The 21,416-nt window shown below is 40.9% G+C and overlaps 1 protein-coding gene across 2 annotated transcripts in view; it reads left to right on the forward strand.

Moving 5' to 3' along the window:
* The first annotated feature begins 9,281 nt into the window (after positions 1 to 9,281).
* FBLN5 (fibulin 5) overlaps positions 9,282 to 21,416 on the forward strand; it is a 45,394-nt gene continuing 33,259 nt past the window's right edge. The window contains exons 1-4 of one of the 2 annotated variants that reach the window (XM_066321905.1): positions 9,282 to 9,752; positions 11,870 to 11,924; positions 14,355 to 14,406; positions 15,553 to 15,795. In XM_066321905.1, the coding sequence (XP_066178002.1) occupies positions 9,661 to 9,752; positions 11,870 to 11,924; positions 14,355 to 14,406; positions 15,553 to 15,795 (442 nt within the window). In that variant the 5' untranslated portion in view covers positions 9,282 to 9,660. The remainder of the gene's footprint in view (positions 9,753 to 11,869; positions 11,925 to 14,354; positions 14,407 to 15,552; positions 15,796 to 21,416) is intronic. The other variant, XM_066321906.1, reaches the window with a different exon arrangement.

The following is a 21,416-nucleotide window of genomic DNA, read 5'->3' on the forward strand; positions in this document are numbered from 1 at the left end:
TGGGTGTAGGCGTCCAAGAAACTGCATAGAGAAAGGGAAATAAGGGATTCAGATTTCAGCTAGTCACGGAGAAAGCCAACCAGAGTGTGTAAAATTAACCTTTATGTAAAACTGTTTCCTTATCTCCTGCAGTACTTTTCTTTATTATAAGGTATTAAAGTATTTGAGTGATGCTTTTGTTTGTAATAAAAGGCTACTTTCAGAACTACAAGCAAATTACCAAGCTGATACTGGTTCACCTGTGTGTTTTGGTTTACGTGGCATACCATGGATACAACACTAAATTGTAGCAGGAGTAAAACTATAGTACAGAAAGTGGTTTGAATGGTAGACTGGAGCATTGAAAAATAGTAATTAAAACTGAAACTTTTCCTGGAAATAGATTTGGAAAATACTTGAACTGCACTCACTCTACGCTTAAGTTGTGGGTGCCAATAATAATGAAGGCAAACAGAGCACTGTCTTATTTTTGACAATAGGAGCAGTAACAGATGTAACAGTTTTCAGCTAACTTCGAGAAGGCTTATTATGAAACTACAAAAATTTGAGGAGTACAGGATTCTAAAGCAAATGAATGAGTCATAACTAGGCTTGCCAGATCTGTCTGGCCTGAAGTGCAGACTGAGTAGCACATTGTCTGCAGTGTGCTCTGGATGAAGGACCTGCAGAGTGCCACTGCAGGCAGAGGAGTTCCAGGTGGTACCTCTGGCCTTACTGGACTCAGAACAGAGCAGCAACTTCCCAGAACCTGTGAAGTAGGCAGGGCTGGAGATTGAGGGAGCCTGCTGCACTATGTCTCTGATAGTCTTCTCCTGAACTGAATCAGGTTCCAACCGCCTTGTATAGGTACATAAATAGCCTGATGCTCTGCTGGCAACCTGAAGCCTTCACTGCCCTGGCCAAATGGGACTAGGCAATCTAGTTCATGAAAGGAAAGATATTCACTAGAAACTCAAATGAAGTTGGCTAGGGCTGGTTTCAATTGCATGGAGTAGAGTAAATGCAAAAATCAACCTCTGTACCATGAAGCAGAGATGGGTTTTTGAGATATGTAGTTCTTAAGATAGTCTCCAAGAAAATCTATGCCTAAAAGATCACAGAGTCATTAAGGTTGGAAAAGACCCTCAAGAGCATCAAGTCCAACCTTTGATGGATCATCACCACATCAACTAGACCATGGCACTAAGTGACAGATCCTGTCATTTCTCGAACACTTGCAGGGATGATGACTCCACCATCTCCCTAGACAGTCCATTCCAATGCTTTTCTGAATTTTACTGTCTCCTGTGCTGTGCTACTGATTTCCAAATATTTTGGGTTTACTGTTCTGTATTTTATTAACAATTACACATAAACATATGAAATGCAGGATTGTATTCGGTACTTTCTCTTCTTCTAGCACCAAGGCAATTTTGTGAGAGATTGCACTTTAGATAAACAACTCAGCTGTCACAGACGGTCATATTTAATTCAGTTAACACAATTTCTAAATGTCGAATTCTGATGAATGTTTTTTCTTTATTTTCTTGATTTGTACTACAGCCTCTCCTGCTGGCATTTCAATTTTGACAAATCCTCCCAAGCTGGATTTGTTTGGTTGGTTTTACTTTTTTGTTCTTTTGTTCTTTTTTTCTTCCTTTTTTTTTTTTTTTTTTTGTTTGTTTGTTTGTTTGTTTGTTTTCATTCCACTCTGGTAATCTCTTGAAGTTTCTCTAGCAAATGGAGACAAAGAAGAAACCATCCACCTTCTACAGTGATTTTATCTTTTCTAAGGACTCCTTTTATACCTTGTTCATCTGTTGGCTTTGCAGACTGTTTGGCAATTTTCCTGCTTTTGGTGTGTCTGAAAAAGAATTTATTATTAGCTTTTATGCTTCTTATGATTTGTTTCTCAAACCTTCTTGGCCTGACTTTCTGTTTTTCACATTTAACCTGTCAGAGTTTTTGTTCTTTTCTGTTTTCTTTATCTGGCACAACTGCAGCTTCTTGAATTTTGTTATGGAACTGTGGACAAAACAGGGACTGATTGATTTATCAGGCTCTGCCTATGGACTCTGTTCACAGTACAAGTGCTTCTGTTGGAAGATGGGCCCATTTCCACTGACTTTTCACGTGGCTGCTTCAGGTTCTGGTACCCCATGATTCCTGAATGGATAGGAGCCCTGGGCATGGCCAGGCTGCTTCTGAACGGGGAACTCCTGGTACTGCTCAGCTCCTGCTGTGGTAACCAGTGCAACTCAAGGCAAAGGCCAGCAGATTTAAAAAACACGAAACACCCTGTGTTAGAAACTGTATCCTGTTGCAAGACTTTGTAAGCTCTGCAGCACATACAGCACAGCTAGGAAATGGGAGTAAATCCCTGTGCAGTGGAATTTCTACATTCAGCACACTAAATTCCTGCCTTACAGCAGCACTTGTTGCTGCAGAGCAGTGAATAATGAGTCTGATGCTAAACAGACAACACACATCATGTTTACCACCCGATTTCATAATCATGTTGTTTCTTATAAACAACATGGTTGGGTCACAAAAGTAAGCAGGTAATTTGTGAAATGGTGTAATCCCTACTGTGGGATTAAATCAAGTGTAGTAGTTGTTACAAACGGGCCAGGAGACCTGCTCCTTTGAAAAGCCTTTATTAGTCAGCTCTTTCAAGGGGGAACTCGAGGGGTCGCCTGCGCCGCTGCTGCTCCTGTCGCCGCCCTCGCTCCTGTCGCCGAACTGAGGATCAGGTGTCAGTCGGACCTTCTGCTCTCCCCGCAGCAGAGTCGGGAGTTCCGGCCTCGCGGGAATCCCCAGGAGCTCAACTGGGCTCGTGTGGTCTAGGGGTCTCACTTCTTCCCAGTCTCTTTTGGTTATGGCGAGGCGGCAGAAGCAGAATTCGGTCTCTAGGTAGCTGAGGGTCTTCTCGGTGTTGTAGTGTCTCCCTTTTATCTGGATTTTGTGCTGGGTCCCGGCTTTTGGGTCCGCTTGCCGGCAACTGTACTTCGGTTTTGGAGCGGTGCACCATGGAAGTCCTTGGATTTTCCTATTAGGCGGGGCCGGCAGCTCGAGGAGCCGGCGGGAATGGGGACAGCCTAGCCCGACGGAAGGGGAAGGGAACCCGGGGTTTTAGAGGGGGTATACAACTTGGAATAAGATTTTTGAGGGTACGAATTTTGGTACAAACAGCATAACTTTCTTAACAGACAGGTTATAACTGGCATAACATTTTAAACAGCATAACTTTCTTAACAAATGACAGACTGTGTCAAAAATGGGAATTTCTTACATTTCATTCATTTCAGTAGTTCTTAAATTGAAGACAAGTTTATAAATTTCTTCTGGGGTTAGGAAAGCAGTTGAGAAAGTAAACAACAATCAAAATTATTTCTCTTCTTATAGGGAAACTTTCTGCCACTCCTATATTTGACTAACATATAATCCCAAAAATCTTAAGATAAGGAAAAGACCCAAAAATGTGCTAAGCATCTTACTGGAAAAAGAAGCTGGAAGTTTTTGCTTATATTATATTCATTCACCTATGAGAGTGAAGCATGTTTAAAAAGGGAATGTTTTCCACCACTCAGAAGAAGAGAAGCTCTGGGAGAGAGGGTTGATGTCAAATATTTTCTACTCCGGATTCATCACCAGGGTTCTGGCAGGTGCCCTTACAAAAATAGTGCACATACTTGTGAACATTTAAGCACCCCTGTTGAGAGATGGCATTTCCACAGACTTGTTTGGGTTTATTCAGAACCTGAAGTGTTTTAATGGAAAACACAGAATATGCTCAATGCTACAGTGGCTGATCTTTTGCTGTGGATAAAAACAAAATGAATTGCCAAAGCAGAATAAAAAGGAGAAAGGATGCCCAACTACATCTGGGGGGGGAAAAAAAAAAAAAAAAAACCAAAACCGAAAGAAACCCAACCACAACTACCAAAATCCACCTAAAATATAAATTCCAAGTGGTGGAATTAAAGTACCTGGGAACTGAGAAAGCAGAGGTGAAGCTGATGTTTTTCTGGCACTGACACCCAGCAGCCAGGGAAAGCTGCCAGGTTAACCAGTAAAGGTGAACCGCTGTCTCCAGTCAGCTGCTCTAAGGTGCCACATGATCCTGCCGTGCCAGATGTGCCCAGCATGGTGCTCATGTTAGTAAAAGGCTTGGGAAACTGCAAAAGACAGAGCAGTCTTGAGGCATTTTAGCATAAAATAAATCAGTCCTGAATATTTCTAAGGAAGGTTTTAGTACATACTTTCAACTGTCTGGTCGTAATTGGAGCCCAATGGTTAATGTATCCCAGGCACTTGCAAAGACTGAATGTTGGCTTGCTCCAACAGTGAAACAGACTTTAGTCTTGGTCCAGAAGTATTAAGAGTTTTAGGTCTTTATTTATGGAAGGTCATTATTAGCTGAGACGGGCCATAAAGAATTTATGCTTGCTTTTAAAAGGGGGTGGTAAACATTTTGTCACAAGATTAAAGAGCATTGTTTTCAACCACATTGTCTAGACCATTTGACAAAAATGCAGAGAAGGCTACAGCCCAGTTTATGTACCTGTCAATCTTATAAAATAAACAAAAACAAATATCTGTCTAGTTTCAGGCAAAATGTGAACTGAGTTACCAGAGCTATGCTGAGATTCAACAGAAAAAGAAGTAAAATATGAACAGTGGGCTGGGGCACCCTGTTCTTGGATGCTCAGAGCAGCCAAGGGGGAGATGAGAGTTCTCAAGTACATCTTTTGTTTTTAGGTACAGGATGATGTTCCATAATTTTTTTTCCGGGGAAATACTTTAAAACTACAGACATCAGTCATCTAAGGATTGAAAACTCAAGAAGAATATTGCAGGCTGTTGCAAACTACTGCTACACTACTGCTTATTACTCTCTGCTGAAAGTTGTCACATACACCAAAAATGATGTGAAAGGACCTGGGTTTTTTTCCTGAGAAAGTTACAGTAGTCATTGAGTTTTCTTGTTTACCTTGTTTTTATTGGGTTAAAAAAACCCTGAACAATACTAAAGAATTTTTCCAAGAATATTACTCTTCTTTGCCTCAGGCATCTTCTTAAACTGTCCTAGAAAGTACTACAGCTAAGCAGGTGATCATAAAACTGATCTCACTAAAGGGAATATTCCTGAAATGATTCTGTCTTACAGTAGATGCAGTTCACTGGGTTGTTTTAAACTGTTTGGGTTTAGGTATGTACCTGCTACATCCTAATACTCCTTACCTAAAGGAAGAAGTAGCATATTTTCAAAGCAATAAAGTGGAGTCAGTTACTAGTCCGTATTTAGAGCTGTTGCATTTCAGAATGGATCCAGTGACACCTGGGCTTTCCACTGGTAATTTCTATCCTAAAGGAAGTTGGCTGTTAGAAACTAGAATCAGAGTGACCACAGACCTGTAAAGAGAGTACAGCTATGGGGTGGTGTGGTTTAACCCCAGGTGAAACCAGGAAAAAGATGTAGAGTTAGAGTAGACCAAGGACGTTAGGTGTTTATTCCATGTCCTTGGGCACTGTGAGAGCACCTGGTACAACACTGCACTGGGGCTGGGCACACTGCTCTTTGGAAGCAATGATATCAACAGTCTGTTCTGCCCAAAGAACATGTACTTCAGGCAGACAGGTGACATCCCTGTACAGGAGAAAGGAAGGGGTACTGTATTGGCTCTGTTTTGCCTGGATATCTCATGCAGGTGGGAACTGTACCACATTGAGGCAGCTGAGCCCCAAGAGATGGCAGGCACAACAGGAAATTGTACTAAAAATTGTACTGTGAGCTGCAGATTAACGCACCACAACATCTCAGGGAGCCTACATTCCCAGTACATTTTAATTAGCACTACTGATGTCTTTACAATTACATACTATGTTAATTTTTACTGTTAATTCTAGCTTGTGTTATGTTTGGCTAGGAAAGGAAAATATATGTAAGGCTTTGCTTTTGGGCTTGTGGCCTGCGCCATCTGGAACAGGTTATTGCATCATTCATGTTATGAGATGGCAATTATAATTCAGACAGTGAACAAGGCAGACCTCAGCTGATAATCTAAGGTAGTCTTTTAAAAATTATAGGGAACCCTCCCCAAACGCCATGAGTTTGCAACTGAGATTCCTTCCTGGGAGATGGAATAAATGAGCCCTACTCTTTCTCAGGCAGAATTAGGGTTTGAGACCATGTTTCCCGTGTGCTTGGTGCTATTCGTGTGGCAGTAGGGTGAGATGTGTGTATATCAAATCACTGCCCATCATGTAACATCAACATGAGACTATCAAAAGCTTGCTTACTTGGCAGTCTCCAAGAACACTTAGATCAATCTCCACAGTCAGGCAAAAGCTCATTGTGAATCTCATGGAGTTAGATGCTATCAAAACACAGTTATTTCTGCAAGTGCCCAGCAGATTTGCTCTGAGTGGTCATTTTTGCTGATAAAAACATTTGGTTCCATAAGATTCGGTAGGAGCAAAACTAATGTTTTTAGCATCTAAAGCTTGGACATGAAGGGTCTAAAGTGTCAGTTCTTGGAAAATTCCTGTAATGAATTTAGGTCTGTGTGGCTGGGTAAAAGATGTCTATGGCTTGGCATGTAGAATGACTTTGGGCTCACAGACTTATCACTATACAGATTTGCATGGTTTGACTCTTCTCGTAGTTTGAAAATTTTCTTGAACATGTTCAGAGTGGGGTAATTTTAAAAAATTACAAGAACATCCAAGAAGGGTGTTTGACAGATGTGGTTCTGGAGAAATGTAACAACAAAATCAGAGCTAAAAAAGGAGATAAACTTTTGTGAAACTTAGAGGATGAGGACTTGTTTCTGCAAAGAAGATTTTCTGTTCAGGGTGCTGGGTGTAATTTACTATTCTTAAGTTCCCTGACCTATTTACAGCTTTTGTTTTAGCATTAAGAATCTGTCAGATTATGTTCTCCAGTGCTGAGGGCTCCTGATCCTCCAATGCCATGCTTTATCTGCAGGAGCATGGCTCAATTCATATGTGCAGCTGTCTCATCCAAAGTAAGTAAAGTTATACAACACAGTTTATGTCCCCCTTATTATAACAGAATTTTCAAAATCCATGTCTTAATTGGAGACATAGTTTTAACCCTAGCTATACAGAAAGGAAAGTTTGAGAACATAGTTATTTAACAGAGATGCATTTTATACTGGGGGCAATTCTGCATCTCCTTATGAATACAAAGGCAGTATCAAGCTAATCTGAAGTAATGGATTTTATAACATGGAGGGCTACTTGAGACCACTGAAGTAGGAGCACCACTACACATGAAGTTTAGCCACCATCTTCAGCATAAATGCTGAAGTTGTCAGCACAGGGTGCTGAAAGATGCATTTAATTGTCCATTTTTATATGGCAAACAAAAGGGGGTTTATGGAACACAAAATCCTTCCTTTATGCAGCCCTTTATACCAAATGGAGTCATGAAAAGGCTGTGGGTGCACATCATTGTTTTGTGACTGATGGTAGTTACGGAAAGGTACTGCAGAAATTCCACTTAGCCACAACATCAAATCCTTTTATTTTGGAAAAAAAACTCAGTCACCATGCTGTAAACTAGCCCAGGTTGTGGTTTGGTACACTTTTTATACTCATCTGACAGCTGGAGTGGCTTTTATCCACTCCAGCTGTCAGATGGAGACAGGAAAAATCAAAACATTTGTACAGTATTTCTTCTTAAGGGAGTCCCTTAGGTGGTTAGGTCTGGATTCACCTCCTGTCTCCAGGGCTGGAGCACCTCTGCCAGTTGGCTGGTGAATCAGAGCTCTGAGGCAATTATTTGGGAGTAGACTGGTGCTGCACTCATACAGTGATTCTGGCATGTGTGCAATGATTTTACCATGTGATTGTAGAAAAATTCAGTGGATTAGCAAGAGAAATATCATCAGATGAAGCAAGCTCTTCATCCACACAGCTTGATGCACAGAGCATTTGCTTTCCTATGAAGCTGTTTCTCATTGGTTTGGTAGATTTTCACTCTTCTAACATGCAGTAAGCATTGCTACCCTTAGATCTGTTAGATCTCCAGGTTATTGAGTGTATTGAGAAAACCTGGTGGTATGGAACAGTGGGAATACTCACTGTTAGACATTTGCCACAATGAAAATTTTCCTGGTCTTTGCTTTCTATCTTCTCTTGCCTGTTTTTTGATCCATGACAAAACTCCTTCACAGCATGCCCAGCAACTTCTTCAGAAGTCCCTTGTGCAAGTTTTTGTTAGGCTTTTGGGAACTTTAAATAAAGTAAGTAAATTGGTTCTTCTTAATCTGCAAATGTATAGACACTGTTAGAATGATTCGAGGTGAGTGTTTCATTTTCCATGCAGTGCAAGTGATCCAAACAAGTCACTGAGACAAACTGTCAGAAATGGCCTAGAGCCTCTGGTGCTGTCGTTTTTGAAAGGTATTTTGGACAATTACAGCCAGTTAACAAGGTACAAAGCTTTTGAGCTTCCCATTGGCTCCAATACATCTTGTGGGAGCTCAGCACCCCTAAAGCAGCTCAGTCTTTGTATTTCAAGTTGGATGTCCATGCTTAGAGGCTAATTGTATTATTATCTGTTATATTAACTGTGCTTCTGTTTCTCAGTCTGTTACACAGACATGTGTGATCATAATTTCAGGTTCCTTAGAAATAAAGGGTTTTCTCAAATGGGACACTCAACAGAAATTCAAAGTAGTTGTTTAATGTCCATGTTTATATTTAGTTTCAGTGTTCATCTTTGGATCCACTATAATTTTTGCTGCATCTGATTGCTTACCTTTCAGATCCCATAAATGTTCTGCTTGACCTACTAAAGCTCTGCCTGTGGCAAAGTTGCAAAACACCTGAAAAAGTACTTTATTTCCTTCCTCTTCAGTCATAACTGGAGATCTGCAAGTTATACTTTCCCTGAAGAAATATTTCATATCATAAACTGCTCCCTTAAGCATGGGGTCCAGTTTAAAAAGGGCCAGTGTTTGCAGACAAGCCATTTGTTTTCCTTTGAATGTTTAATTTGTTTATTCCTGTTTTCAAATAATCCCCAAGCAATATAGTTCCTGTAGCTATGATCATCATGAATTCGAGTTATTCACCTCCCAGAGGGTCAGACCTTTCATCAGTATGCCATTGGCACAGAGCAGCGAGTGTTGCATATTCATTGTCCAGGACACCAGCTAGAGGGCCTCCAAAAAAGCCTGTTTTTTTGTTCTCAGAGCAAGGAAAACAATCCCTTCCCTTCTCCAGTCCCTTGATAAGGGTTTCTGTCCAATAACGGTGCTCTCTGCTCTGAGGCACATTTAACTGTGAAGTTTGCAGCGGGAGAGGCTTTCCTTCAAGCTGTTAGTGTTTTATCCTGGCAGGCTCCTCGAGGTTGTTGTGAGGAGTCTAGCCAGTTGGTGAGCTTTGTAATCTAAACCAGCTGTCCCAGGCTGAGGCCCCCATTTGCATTGTTTAACATACTTAGAAAATGAAGTGTTCATTTTTAACATTCCTCCTCCAATTGGTTTAATGCTGAATTACAGAAGAGAACTAAGCAAAACCAGGTGCTTTCTCTGTATTCTCTCCAGTGTCTGAGGAGGTACAGACGGCTCCCGATCTTCTCCATTACTTGCCATTTCATTCTTTGGACTATAAATGACAGAGGAACTGAAGTGCTAGCAGAGGGTAATGTTTGGAAAACTTTCTAGTTATTCATCAGCACAGACTCTGGTTTTTTTCCACCTTTCCCCAACGGTTTTGGACATGCAAGGATTAAGAAGGTAAGTGGTATGCATGAAACTTCTTTACTTACTGACGGGAAACCTACTTGGAAAATAGCTGTGGCAGGGACATGTTATGCCAATCCACTTGCAAAAGCCATTTGCAAAGAGACGGGATCTCAATGGTCAGAGGTGGGGAAAGATGATCTGCCTGTTATTAAAGCTGTGCTGTCTCTGATGAGTTCCTTCTTGATCTGTGCTTATACTCTGCGCATCTGTGGGAGTGCTGAATTGCAGCAGTAATGATCCCACTGGCTACAGTGATTGATTGAAGTAATTAGTTACTATTGCAGAAGTTAATTACTAGTTTAAAATATTTTGCCTGCTGGGCAAGCTACTGTGACCAGCTGCATATAGTGTTGATAAGTTGTGCTGCATGCCTGTTAATAATTCTTGAGGGGATTTTAGATCTAAAGTAACGAGCAAATTGAGATCATGGGTGCAGACAGAACACATATGAGGCAGTAAGGTCACCCTCCCTCCATCAAGAGGAAAGAATATATCATCTTGTAGCAAAGGAAACTAAAGACTGTCTAAAAATGTTTGAGTTTTGTCTGACTGTTTTCTGGGGGATCTTGTTATCGTGCACTGTCCTGCAGCAATCTGCAGCACAGCCCAGTTGCTGCGTATGTCAGAGTCTTCTGCTATAACCTGTTGTGTTCCCTCCCAATGCTGTTTTTGCTATATGCAAAGTGAGTATCCAGCCTTTATAGAAGTGCACACTTTAAAATCTCTTCAAAAAGATTTGAGGAATCAATAAATTAAGTGCAACCTAAAATGGATAAAATTGTAATTTGAATGCTTTACATTGGACTCTAAAGAAAACTGTGCAGAATTTGCCTTTCCTTGTCACTCAGAAGTTGCCAACAAGTACAATCTGTCTCCACAGCACTATGAACAATCATTTTAGGGTTTATGTTTACTTTTCAGAGCTTGTCCCCTTCTCCTCATTTAAAACAAATTTGTTGTAATGTGTCCATCATTGTGTGTGGTTTTGTCTCATGCATTTGTAGGTCTTGATCGGCAGCTCAGTTTGCACTCTGGAAATCAGGGACAGCTCTAAGAGAAAGTTGGCAGCTCACACGGGTAGCAGAACTAAGGCTACCTAAAATATCCCTTGCTTCCTGTACTGGTTTTGTGGGAATGTATTGTATCCAATTGCCATTTTTAGAATTACAATCCAAGATAAGCAAGGTATGAGTCTAACGGTACTGGAAAGCTTCATATAAATCAGAAGCAAAACACTGAAATACACAAGACCTAGAAATAGACATAGTTTCTGGCTGTGCTTTCATGGTTTCCTATCTGTTAGTAAATACTTGGAGGTAGGAGGTTACTTGACCATAATTTTTATGCTCCATGTAAGGAGCTACAAATATAGGTATAGGGCTCTTTTAGCAAGGGATCCTCTTCTTTCAGTTGCAGCAGAGAGAGACCCAGTAGAGACCACTAGATATGAAGATGATATACTTGGAGAATGCTCCATTGAAGATAACAGCTTCTAGTAGCTGGTGACCTGGCACAGTGTGTCTTCTTCAAGACTGAGTAAAGGGACAGAATCTGGCCCCAAGAAAGTGGATTCATCTCAGATGGAGCCTCTTGGGGATGAAATGCGGTTTAGCGGTTGGAGCAACTGGCTTGGATTCAGGACCTCCTGCGTGACACGTCTGCAGCCCTGCCAAAGCTTCACACTATGAGCTTAGGCAGGGCCTTGCTCTGGTTATCCATCTGTAAAATGTGCACAATGTGCAAGAGAAGCTTTCATTTTTGCAAAGAAAGGTGCCAGAGAGGGGCAAAACCTCTTTATTGAATATTGCGCATTTGTTCATTTAACAGCTGCTGCATGGCATGCCATAAAAATTAAATTAGTCTATAGACATGTACAGTCTGGTTTCAGTCCCAGTTGTGTAAAAACCACTGCACCACCAGGGTCAGTGGCTCTGAGTCCCGAATCTGGCCCACATTTATATTACTCCTTCTCCAGAGGCCAAATTCATGTTAGCAAAACTGTGGAATACAATGAAGTGTCACTAGAAATTAATTTGTCCATGTGTATTTAATTCTGTGTAATAAGCCTGGATATCAGGTTTTCAGCCTATTTTCTATGCACATTACAGGATACTGACTGCTTTCACACTGGCTGTCTGCCTTTCAAGCCCTGGAAAAGCACAGGTGAGAGGTGCATGCAGAGGTGTATGTACTGGTTAGTACTGAAGTGCTATGGCATGATCTTTAACTGGCTAGCAGGTGGATAGGAAGCTCTGTGGTCTGGGGTTTACATGAAAAGGAAGCTGTGTGGTCTAAGGGTTTAGAGGGGAGAACTTGGAGCCAGCAGGATTCTGGAGTTGAACATGGATTGAGCTTATTGACTCACCCTTGCCAGCTCAGCACAATATCGCTGTAGAAACCTGGACCTCGCTGAAAATCTGATTCTGCCTCTAAACTGAACACTTCTGGAACAGGAAATAAGAAAAACTATCCCATGAGACCAGAGACTGCTCAGTTCTATTGTGAGAAACATCCATATTTGGAAAATTCATTCATATAAATACACGTTTTCTGTGTGTAGCAGGATCATGTCTGAAGATTGTTTAATTCTGGACTGTGATCCTGAATGACTGTATCCCAGTTTTCATTTTCACTTATGCCCAAACCCATTTCTGTTCAAGAGGGTGGGTGGAAGTAAAGCAGTCCAGGTCTTGAAATAGCAGAATCATTAGTTCTTTTTGTGCTTGGGCTCCAAGTAACTTTAAATGAGGAAAAACTGTTCCTAAAGGCATGTTGTTTGGATTTCTTGTTGATAGTCCAGACACATTCGGTGTCCAGAGCTGCGTTTCTAAATACTTTTGCTAAAAGTCTCTAAAATGTAGTTGTTTTTCTTCTACTACGTTGAAAATTTCCTGGGCAGGGCATGCTTATTGATATTTTTGTGAATATTGGAACTGTATGGGAAATGCTTTTCATACCCCTGGAGAATTTTTGAGATGTCTTCAAGGGTTTGTTTTTATAATTTAAAAAAATATTGTTTGCATTATAATTTTTATAAAAACATCTTGTAACATAAATTGATTTTTGAAGTTGCTTTGAAAAGACAACTTGAAGCTGAAATTACAGCAGTGAGTTCTTTCTGAAGATACTGAAACTGGCAATTGTGACAATACTGGAATCTTCTCTAGAATAAAGTTCTAGAAAGTTGTTGAAACCAGTTCTACAGTAGTTTCAGTGTTTCTGAATCATCATTTATTGACCAAAACAAAATAATTTTGTTAAAAACTATTTCAGTTTTTCTACCTAACCTAGGTGTAGTGTATGTACACAAAAAGGAGAACGAAAGATAGAGTACATACAGTCTTTAAAACATGAGAGTGATTAAACAATCTCCCATTAGAATATCTTGGCTTTCCACGACATGATACCAAAATGTCTTGGAATGCCAAAATAAATGAAGGCAGAATTCCTCCATACTTGTCTAATGCTTCTAGCAGTGGTTTTGCATATTCATATGTGCAAGTGGAAGGTGCAATACAAATGGTGCCATGTGTTTCACTTCATGTCCTGTCCCTAGTTCCTGCAATGACCCACTTCCACTGAATCACCCCTCTAGACCTTTGTCTCCCATCTACAACTTACTACTTTTCCAGACATCAATTAAGTACTTTACTCTTCCACTCATTTCTTCCATAAAGTCCAAAAATAAGTGTCTTTATCATTAAGAACCAACAAAAAAGGAAGAATCTTGAACACACTCCATCCCTCTGCCCTCTGGTTGCTTCAGTGGTTCCTGTTTCCTTGGTATCTCTTGCTTACATTCCTTAGTACAACCTGTTTACTGGAAGATCCTGTGCCTGTGTCAATTTCTTGGCCCCTTGCTAAACAGCTGGAGTTCCCAGTCAAAAACTAGGAAGAGCAGGGAATAATTTTAACGGGAGTTGAAACCATCATCACCAGGACTTTCACCTATTTAGAAATGCTGAGGTCACTGGGGAGGTACTGGAGACTCAGTGCTGCAGGCCTGATAATGACCAGCACCACAGAATAGGAAGGGGCAGACAAGGCTTCCAGTAACCCTGAATGCCTATAACATGTTCTCTAAAGATTTATTCTCTAAAAATTACAAGATTTGGTGGAAAGGAAAAGCCTTATTTTTAGTGAGCTTGCTGTGTTTCAACTGTGGCTCCAGATCAGTCAAGGTCTAACGTGTTGTGTGCTGAATGGGCTGTCTGGGGAGCTTTAGAGCCTGTGAGAGAGGTAGCAAGTACCTTCAAGATGAACCCCCCTGTTCTGGCAAAAACAAGACCCCAAACTAGAAGACTGTAATTGTGTGCTAACAGCTCATAACCCTTTGCACACTGGTGACCCCTGGGCAGAGAAACAACCTGACACTGCCACCACCTGAGGGTGCTGCTCCTGAGCTAAGGGGCTGGAACACATGCTAAGGCCTCAGGTTCATGCCTTGCTGACTGTCCTCTGGGGAGGGGATTTTATTTTGATGAACTGTATCATGCTGAGCTATTGTACTAATCATAATAATCAAGATGGGCATTTGACTCTGCAAAACTCTCATTTCACAGTCACTGAGTGTCTTTTTTTCTCTTATTTTAGCAGCAATGCAGTAATGGTTTTGACCTGGACCGTGCCTCTGGGCAATGCTTAGGTAGGAGTTTAATTAAATCAATACATATAAATTTGGGTTCAGAAATCCTGAATTTATTGAGTTAACATTATGCTGCTCTTACTATATTTTAGTTTAAAAGTTCTTACTGTGTGACAAATATGTGTGTTTGTATACTTGTATATACAAAAAAATATGTGTATATATAAATATGTGGGTGTGTGTCTTTACATAGCACTGATCTTTGACATTGCTGAGATACTAACAGACTGTCAGGGCAACTCAAACAACGATGCATTTTGATAGGAGCTCAGTCTAGCTGCCAAAGAATGAGGGCTTTTCACTCTCCTTCTCTTTCTCCTTCAAACTCAGGGTTTATTGTCATTGTTGCCTGTCTTCACCTGCAAGCTTAGATAAAGTCTTCCACTGTCAGCACTAAACCCCAAGTAAACTGAGTTGACGTAGTGTAAGGAAATCTTTGCACTTTGCCCTGTAGCATCTTTTTGTCAATGGCATTCAGTCTCCAGGGCAGCATCTTCTACATGCAATAAAGTCATCAAACAGAAAGGGAAAAACCTGAGCAGGTTGTTTGCCCTGCCATAGTCTCCTGCTTCTGTGGCCCAAGAACCAGGGGAATGCTCAGTTTGGCTAAACCAGTTGTATCTTTCTAAATTTAATTCAGCAACCATCTCAATCAAAGCAGAAAAGAGGCCTGAAGTGTGTTCCCAGATCTGAGCATCCCTATTTTTTTCTTTGGGAGGGAAGTTGAGACTTCCAAAGCAGGATCCAAGTTTCACAGCTGGGCAGAACCAAACCATCGTTTTCAGAAATCCTGATCTGCATGTCGGAGTTTGGACAGACCCTCTAGCAGGAACAGGCAGTAGCATGCTGCAGCCTTGTATAAATCAGTGTTGAAACCAAACTTCTATGGAATAGCAAAGTAGGCCTTGTCCTCTCCCTCTAACCTCTAATAGTGAAGTAAAAAGAGTAGATAACAGGATATGTTAAATATCAGGGATGTTTCCTGTTTTAGTACAATCTAACTTCAAAGTGAGGCTCCACAAGGAAGTCTTTTTAATGGAGAATGTAATTTATTTTGCAATGTTTTACAAAAAAAACCTTAACTATTTTTTGCTAGGTCCCATTTAAGGCGAAATCATTCTTTAAACTTTTGCAATTTCATTCCAGATATTGATGAATGCCGGACTATCCCTGAGGCCTGCAGAGGAGACATGGTGTGTGTCAACCAGAACGGTGGCTATTTATGCGTCCCCCGAACAAACCCAGTGTATCGATCTCCGTATCTGAGTCCTTATTCCAATGTTTATCCACCGCCCCCAGCACCCGGCCCTGTTCCCAACTACCCCACTGTTACAAGACCTCTCCTCTGCCGCTTTGGTTTCCAGTTGGATGAAAACAATCAGTGTGCTGGTAAGCAGGAGAAATCTTTCTTCGGTATTTTCATTTGTATTAAAGCCTCTCTGACATTGCAGAAACAATTGTCCTGCAGTTGTCCTTCAGTTACTGCAGCAGCCAAGCCCAGTATTTTGAAGTGCAGTTTTTTTTTCAAGGATACAGGCTGTATGTTTCATATCATCATTATTCAATGTATTATTCAATCCTATCATTTAAGCAGAAAAGCCACTTTCATGAAAGAAGAAATGTTTTAATGAGATAAACAACCATCTGATGGCAGGTGATCTGTCAGTGCATCAAAAGCAAGCCTTTTATGCTTGTGATTCTGCACTTGAGAGACCGTGGTGTTTCATTTGAAGTGTTAGGTGGGGCCTGGGGAGACTTCATTCAACTCTTGCCTGTATATGAACTGGTCTTTCACAAGAAACCAGAGAAGCCATGAGCTTTCAACAGGGAGTTTTGCCTCTCTTTAGACTAAGGAACAGCATTTACTTCAAAACTGCTGCAGAAAAACACAAGAGCTAAAACTCACCTCTCTTTTGGGCTTATCCTGCCCTATTGTCTAAAATTTCTGGCGGGACTTGGTTGCAGATGATGCACTTTCTTTGTTTCCCTACAAACAAAGGAGAGGAGAGGAGACCACAAGAGGTTCACAGGAGCTTTGAAAGTCTAGAGTTAAATCCAGATGCCTTGGGACACATTTTCTGTTGTTTGAATCATTGTCCTTTCCAAGGTGGGAAAAACATATTTTCTAGCCAGCACTCACAGTAATACTGAGTGGAAAATTAAAAAGAAAAGGAAATAAAAATCATAAAACCTGAGGGTTTTTTAAGGAGTTTTTAAATGCTAGGATAACTGAAGAATTTGCAGTAAAAATAAACATTATTACTATCTGGTCCTTTGAAAATTGCCTCTAGTCCTTTTCATCTTAGCAAATTGATCAACCTGATATTTTATCTACTGATTTGTAGACTCCTAGGAGTCTTTTGCTCACTTTGCTGCAGATGATTCAGGAAATGGGGTAGTTAGTAGAAAAGAAGTGCTGAAATGGAAGTGGAAATGAAACCTCTGGATTGTACTGTCTGGTCTGCTCCATGCAAACCAGCATAATCAAAACAGGTAGATTTAGGAAACTATTACAGTGATCTTCCCAGCCTCCACAGGGCACATATGTTCCTATCTATGCTGGCAGAAATGGGAGGACTAATACTTTTTTCAGTCAGGGCTGTTCGCTTCTGTCATTTTAACTTTCAAATATTTGGGATTTAATTGTAAAGAAGTTGGGTGATGGGAGGCACTAATGCCATGCTTGAAGTCCTTGGAGGCAAGACACCAGGGAACCTTGACAGGGTCCTCAGGAGCAACCAAAATTTTACCCAGGTCATTCAAGAAAATCTGAACCACAGGATTCATGGCATCCATAAGCCAATTACAAGCATCACTCATGTTAATGGTATTTCAGTTGCTCTGTGCTTATCTCCTTGACCACATTTGGCATGTTCTTAGAATACAAAGCACTTCAAGGGCTAGTTTTGTGCTAGAACAGTTGAAAAGAGTGAATAGTGAACTAGAAGTAATTTTGCCCAGTAGCTGAGCCACTATGTCACTTACAGGTTTGTTATGTTGGTGTTCAGACACCACCCTCTAGCACCTTCTTTCCAAATAAAATTAGTCAGAGGTATTTCCATTAGAGATAATGAGATTTTCTGCTATTGACTGCAGGGGAACCACAGTTATTCTCATGCCAATGTGTCTGAACAATCTGCAGATTTTAACAGAGTACACATTTTTGTCTGCTCAGATACGGGGTTACAGATCAGGGTCACATTTTCTATTGCTAGGACAACAGAAATCTTTACTTTCACTTTGAATTTCAGTCAAAACAGCTTATTAAATGCAGGAGCATTTTCTGGGAGATTGGGAGATTTTTAGCCTCAGCTTTGAAGCACTGAGGTTGTTCAAGAGACTTCCAAAGTGAAACACGACAAAAATTTAATCTGAAAGTTGTGCTAGTTTTAACAAGCTCTTTTTTTTTTTTTTTTTTTTTTTTTTTCCTACCTCTCCACAAAATGTAGGGAGACTGCAAGAAGGTTGCTCTCTCGCAGTCTGGCACGTGGCCTGCCTGCCAAGGTCCCACATTGCTTGGCTCTCAAGGGAATGTGCGCCCCTGGTTGTTCATATAACATTCCCCCTTGTGGGACTGATATGTTTCAATGAAGGGGAAAAAAAAAATATATATATAATCTATTCTTCTCCTTTTCAAGCTTTTTGGCTTCATCCTTTCTGCCCTGGATGGTCATAGGCAGTGGTTAAGTGTCCACAATCCTTCTCTATCCTGGTCACCCCTCAGTCTTGCCAAGATTCTTTCATCTCCAGATCTTTGTGAATACAAAATTTTTCCTGGCTCAAATGCCTCTCAAAAACACCTGTCAGTGATTGCTCTGCCCATTCCAGTATTCTCTGTGTGCTGCAGAAGTACCTGTAGCCATTTGTGGTAGCAGACAGAGAAATGTTTTAATGATAATTAATTCTGAAGTCTTCTAAGGGTTTGGTTCTTAATACATGGTATTTTTTACCCCTGCTGAGTGTGAGCTGCTGAGTGCTTTATATTTTGTATGTGTAAGTTGTCTGTGTTTTCAACAGCACAGAGTTTTTGTAAATCATTCCAAAGCAGGTTGGGAATGATTTATAACCACAATTAATGTTGGAATAAAAGACCACATAAAGAAAAAAAACAAGAACATCTAGTGCAAGAGCACTGTTTGAACTGTTTGTCTTCTAACATTACTTCTCTATAAATACAGAATGAGTTAGTCATAATAATGACTTTTTGCTTAAGGAACTTGGTCTAGTAACTGTTGGCTCCAGTTTACTGGAGTGAGGGCCTGTGTTCTTGCATTATACATTTGTAAGCTGAGAGCTCTTTCCAGTTTCCTTTCACTCCACCTTGCTGTTTCCTGATTTACAATGATTTTCAAAACATGCCTCAAACACAGATCCTTCTGGGCATTGTGGAAAGAACTGTACTGGGTGGGCTCTTATTATTGCTTTCTCTCCAACTAGTGCAAACTCACAATGTGAGGAGATGATGGGGTTGCAGAGGGTTGGAGAGATCAGAGAAAGCAGACCTCAAAGACAGAGAGGTAAATGTTAGGAAAAGTACAAGCATAAGGCAAGATGGCAATGACCTAGAGACAGAAGGGAGTAGGGCAGAAGAGGTAATAAAAAAAAGAAAAAAGGAAAAAAAAGCATAATTGTTGTTTTTAAAGCAAAAGGTAAAAGGAAGAAGGAAATGGAAGGATGCTGTCTCCAAGCGTAAGAGAGGATTGTTTTTCATGCCTCATTTGTGCAGTAGTCATTGCTTCAGCTTTCTTCATTTCTCAAAGACTGGCAGGACCTCCAACATTCCCCACCTATGGATCCCCAATCCTACATTTGTGGAGTGAAACTCCTTCCTTCAAAAGATTACCTTTGCACAGATGGGTTTTAGATCATTATCATTCATATTACAGGCATACCTAAACCCCACATCCAAGCCTGCAATTGTACTGCCCTGCCTTGTGCCCAACCTCATTAAGAGCAGCCTATGTCTAGATGAGTTTTCAAGCAAAATGAAGGAACCAGATGTGCCTGTGTGAGGAAAGGGGAGGGAAAAAGAGACAGAGAACTGAAAGGAGGTGTCCAGGTCTTGCATCAGGCTCACGGCTGTGCTGGGATAGAGCCCAGAGTTCCTTATCCAATGGCTTAGCCACCAAGCCAGGTGCCTCCTCCTCCTGACTTTCCTAGTGACCTCTCTGGGCATATAGAAACAGCAGGAAGAAGAGTAGGGAAATACAAGGAGATTATGCCTTAGGAGGGTTTGTATAAAGAAAAGACAAATGGAGTCTGCCCCTGCCATTGCCTTTTTTAACCCTATTTGGTTCAGCTCTGTGTCTTTCCCTTTTCTTCTTGGTCTGTGAGACAATCTCTTTTGCTGCTCCAGTGGGCCAGTTCCTGAAGGCTATGCATGATCCCTGTTAGGGAATGACTGCCATCATGTCCAAATTCACCAGAAAAAAGGAAAGATTACATGAGAACAGATTCTGCAAGAGGCTGAGCTCAGACTTCTGAAAATATAGGTAACTGTTGACAGCTCCTGATTAAATTAAGGGCCATGATATGTATCTTTTACTTGTAGTATGGTTTTTCTGATGGGCTTTGTATGAGGAAATGTGAATTGAGACCTCATGTTTCCAGAGCAATGAAAAAGTTTCCTCTTAAGCATCTCAAGAGTTTATAATTGGTGGCTAAGGCTTAGGTTGAAGGAGTTTGTGTTCAGTTCCCAGCTTTGCCATAAAGCGTGCCATTCCTGGAGTCACTATCCCTGGAAGTGTTCAAGAAATACCTGGACATGGCACTCAGTATCATGAGTAGGTCTAGGGGACAACACAGTCAAAGGCTGGACTTGATGGTCTCAGAGATCTTTTCCAGCCCAAACTATTCTGTGATTCTGTGCTGGGTATTTTGGGGCTAAAGTGAAATAATACTCATTTTCAGAATTATACCAAGGATAATTTCACAAGGAGATGATACGTGTGGAGGTGACTTCCAGGCAAGTATCATGTAACGATACACAGACAGGAGAAAAAGGTCCAGTTTAATAATCGTACAGTAATGGAGCTCAAGCTGAGACATGTGGAACTCAGTTACTCCCCCAGTTGCCCTGGTTCTAGCCAGGACAGGGTTCATTTTTTACAGTAGCCAGGAAGAGGCATGGCCAGAACCCAGAGGTTATTCTCTACCCCTCCATGTCATTGCTCTGGGAGAGCAAAAGGACTGTGTCTTCCAGGAAGAAGGGGTTCCTTCCAGCTGAGAAAATTCTTCCAGGGCTGTTTATTGTCAAATGCTGCAGTGAGCATTTTTGCATGTGAATCGCTCTCTTCCGTACACTTTTGTCATTAAGATTTTTGCTATTATTATATTGTTCATTTTCTTATCTTGTTGCTGTTTCCAGTAAATTGTTCTTATCTCAACCTGTGATGTTTTTGTGCCTCCAGACAGAGTGGAGGAGGGGGAGCAGCCTGTGGGTTTTTTAGTACTAAATTGGAAAGTACCATTCCTAAGCCACAACACCAATGCACTAACCTGGCTGGAATTCAGTGGCTACTTTTGTCTATGTTTCTGCATAGATCAGAGAAGAGGGGAAGTCCAAGCCCTTTACCCATATCTCCAATTTGCTTCAGGAATATCTGTGCTACAAAAGTTTTCAGCAGCTATTTGATCCTGGAGTTTTTCAATCATCTACTTATGCTGTATTTGTTTCATGTTTTAGCATAACTCAAGATGGTTTCCCCTTGATTATTTAATGTAATGGGACTAGACAAGCCAGGTAAAATAAACATGTGGAAAATACAAACTATATACATTAAGATACAAGACCATAGGTCAGGAGAGTAATGAAAGAAGGATCATTAACATCCGGAAGCACAGACTTAACATAATCCTGCCCCATTGGAAAAACTCACATTGTGCAGCTCCAGACAAACATAACTATAAATCTTTTAGATCCAGCTTCTGAGCTTCTGATCTGATGGCCTATCTAGTCACAATCCCATCAGTCTTCATAAAGGTAACCATGAGTTGACTATAAAATAATC

Source organism: Sylvia atricapilla, chromosome 6, assembly GCF_009819655.1.
Source record: "Sylvia atricapilla isolate bSylAtr1 chromosome 6, bSylAtr1.pri, whole genome shotgun sequence".
Lineage (NCBI taxonomy): Eukaryota > Metazoa > Chordata > Aves > Passeriformes > Sylviidae > Sylvia > Sylvia atricapilla.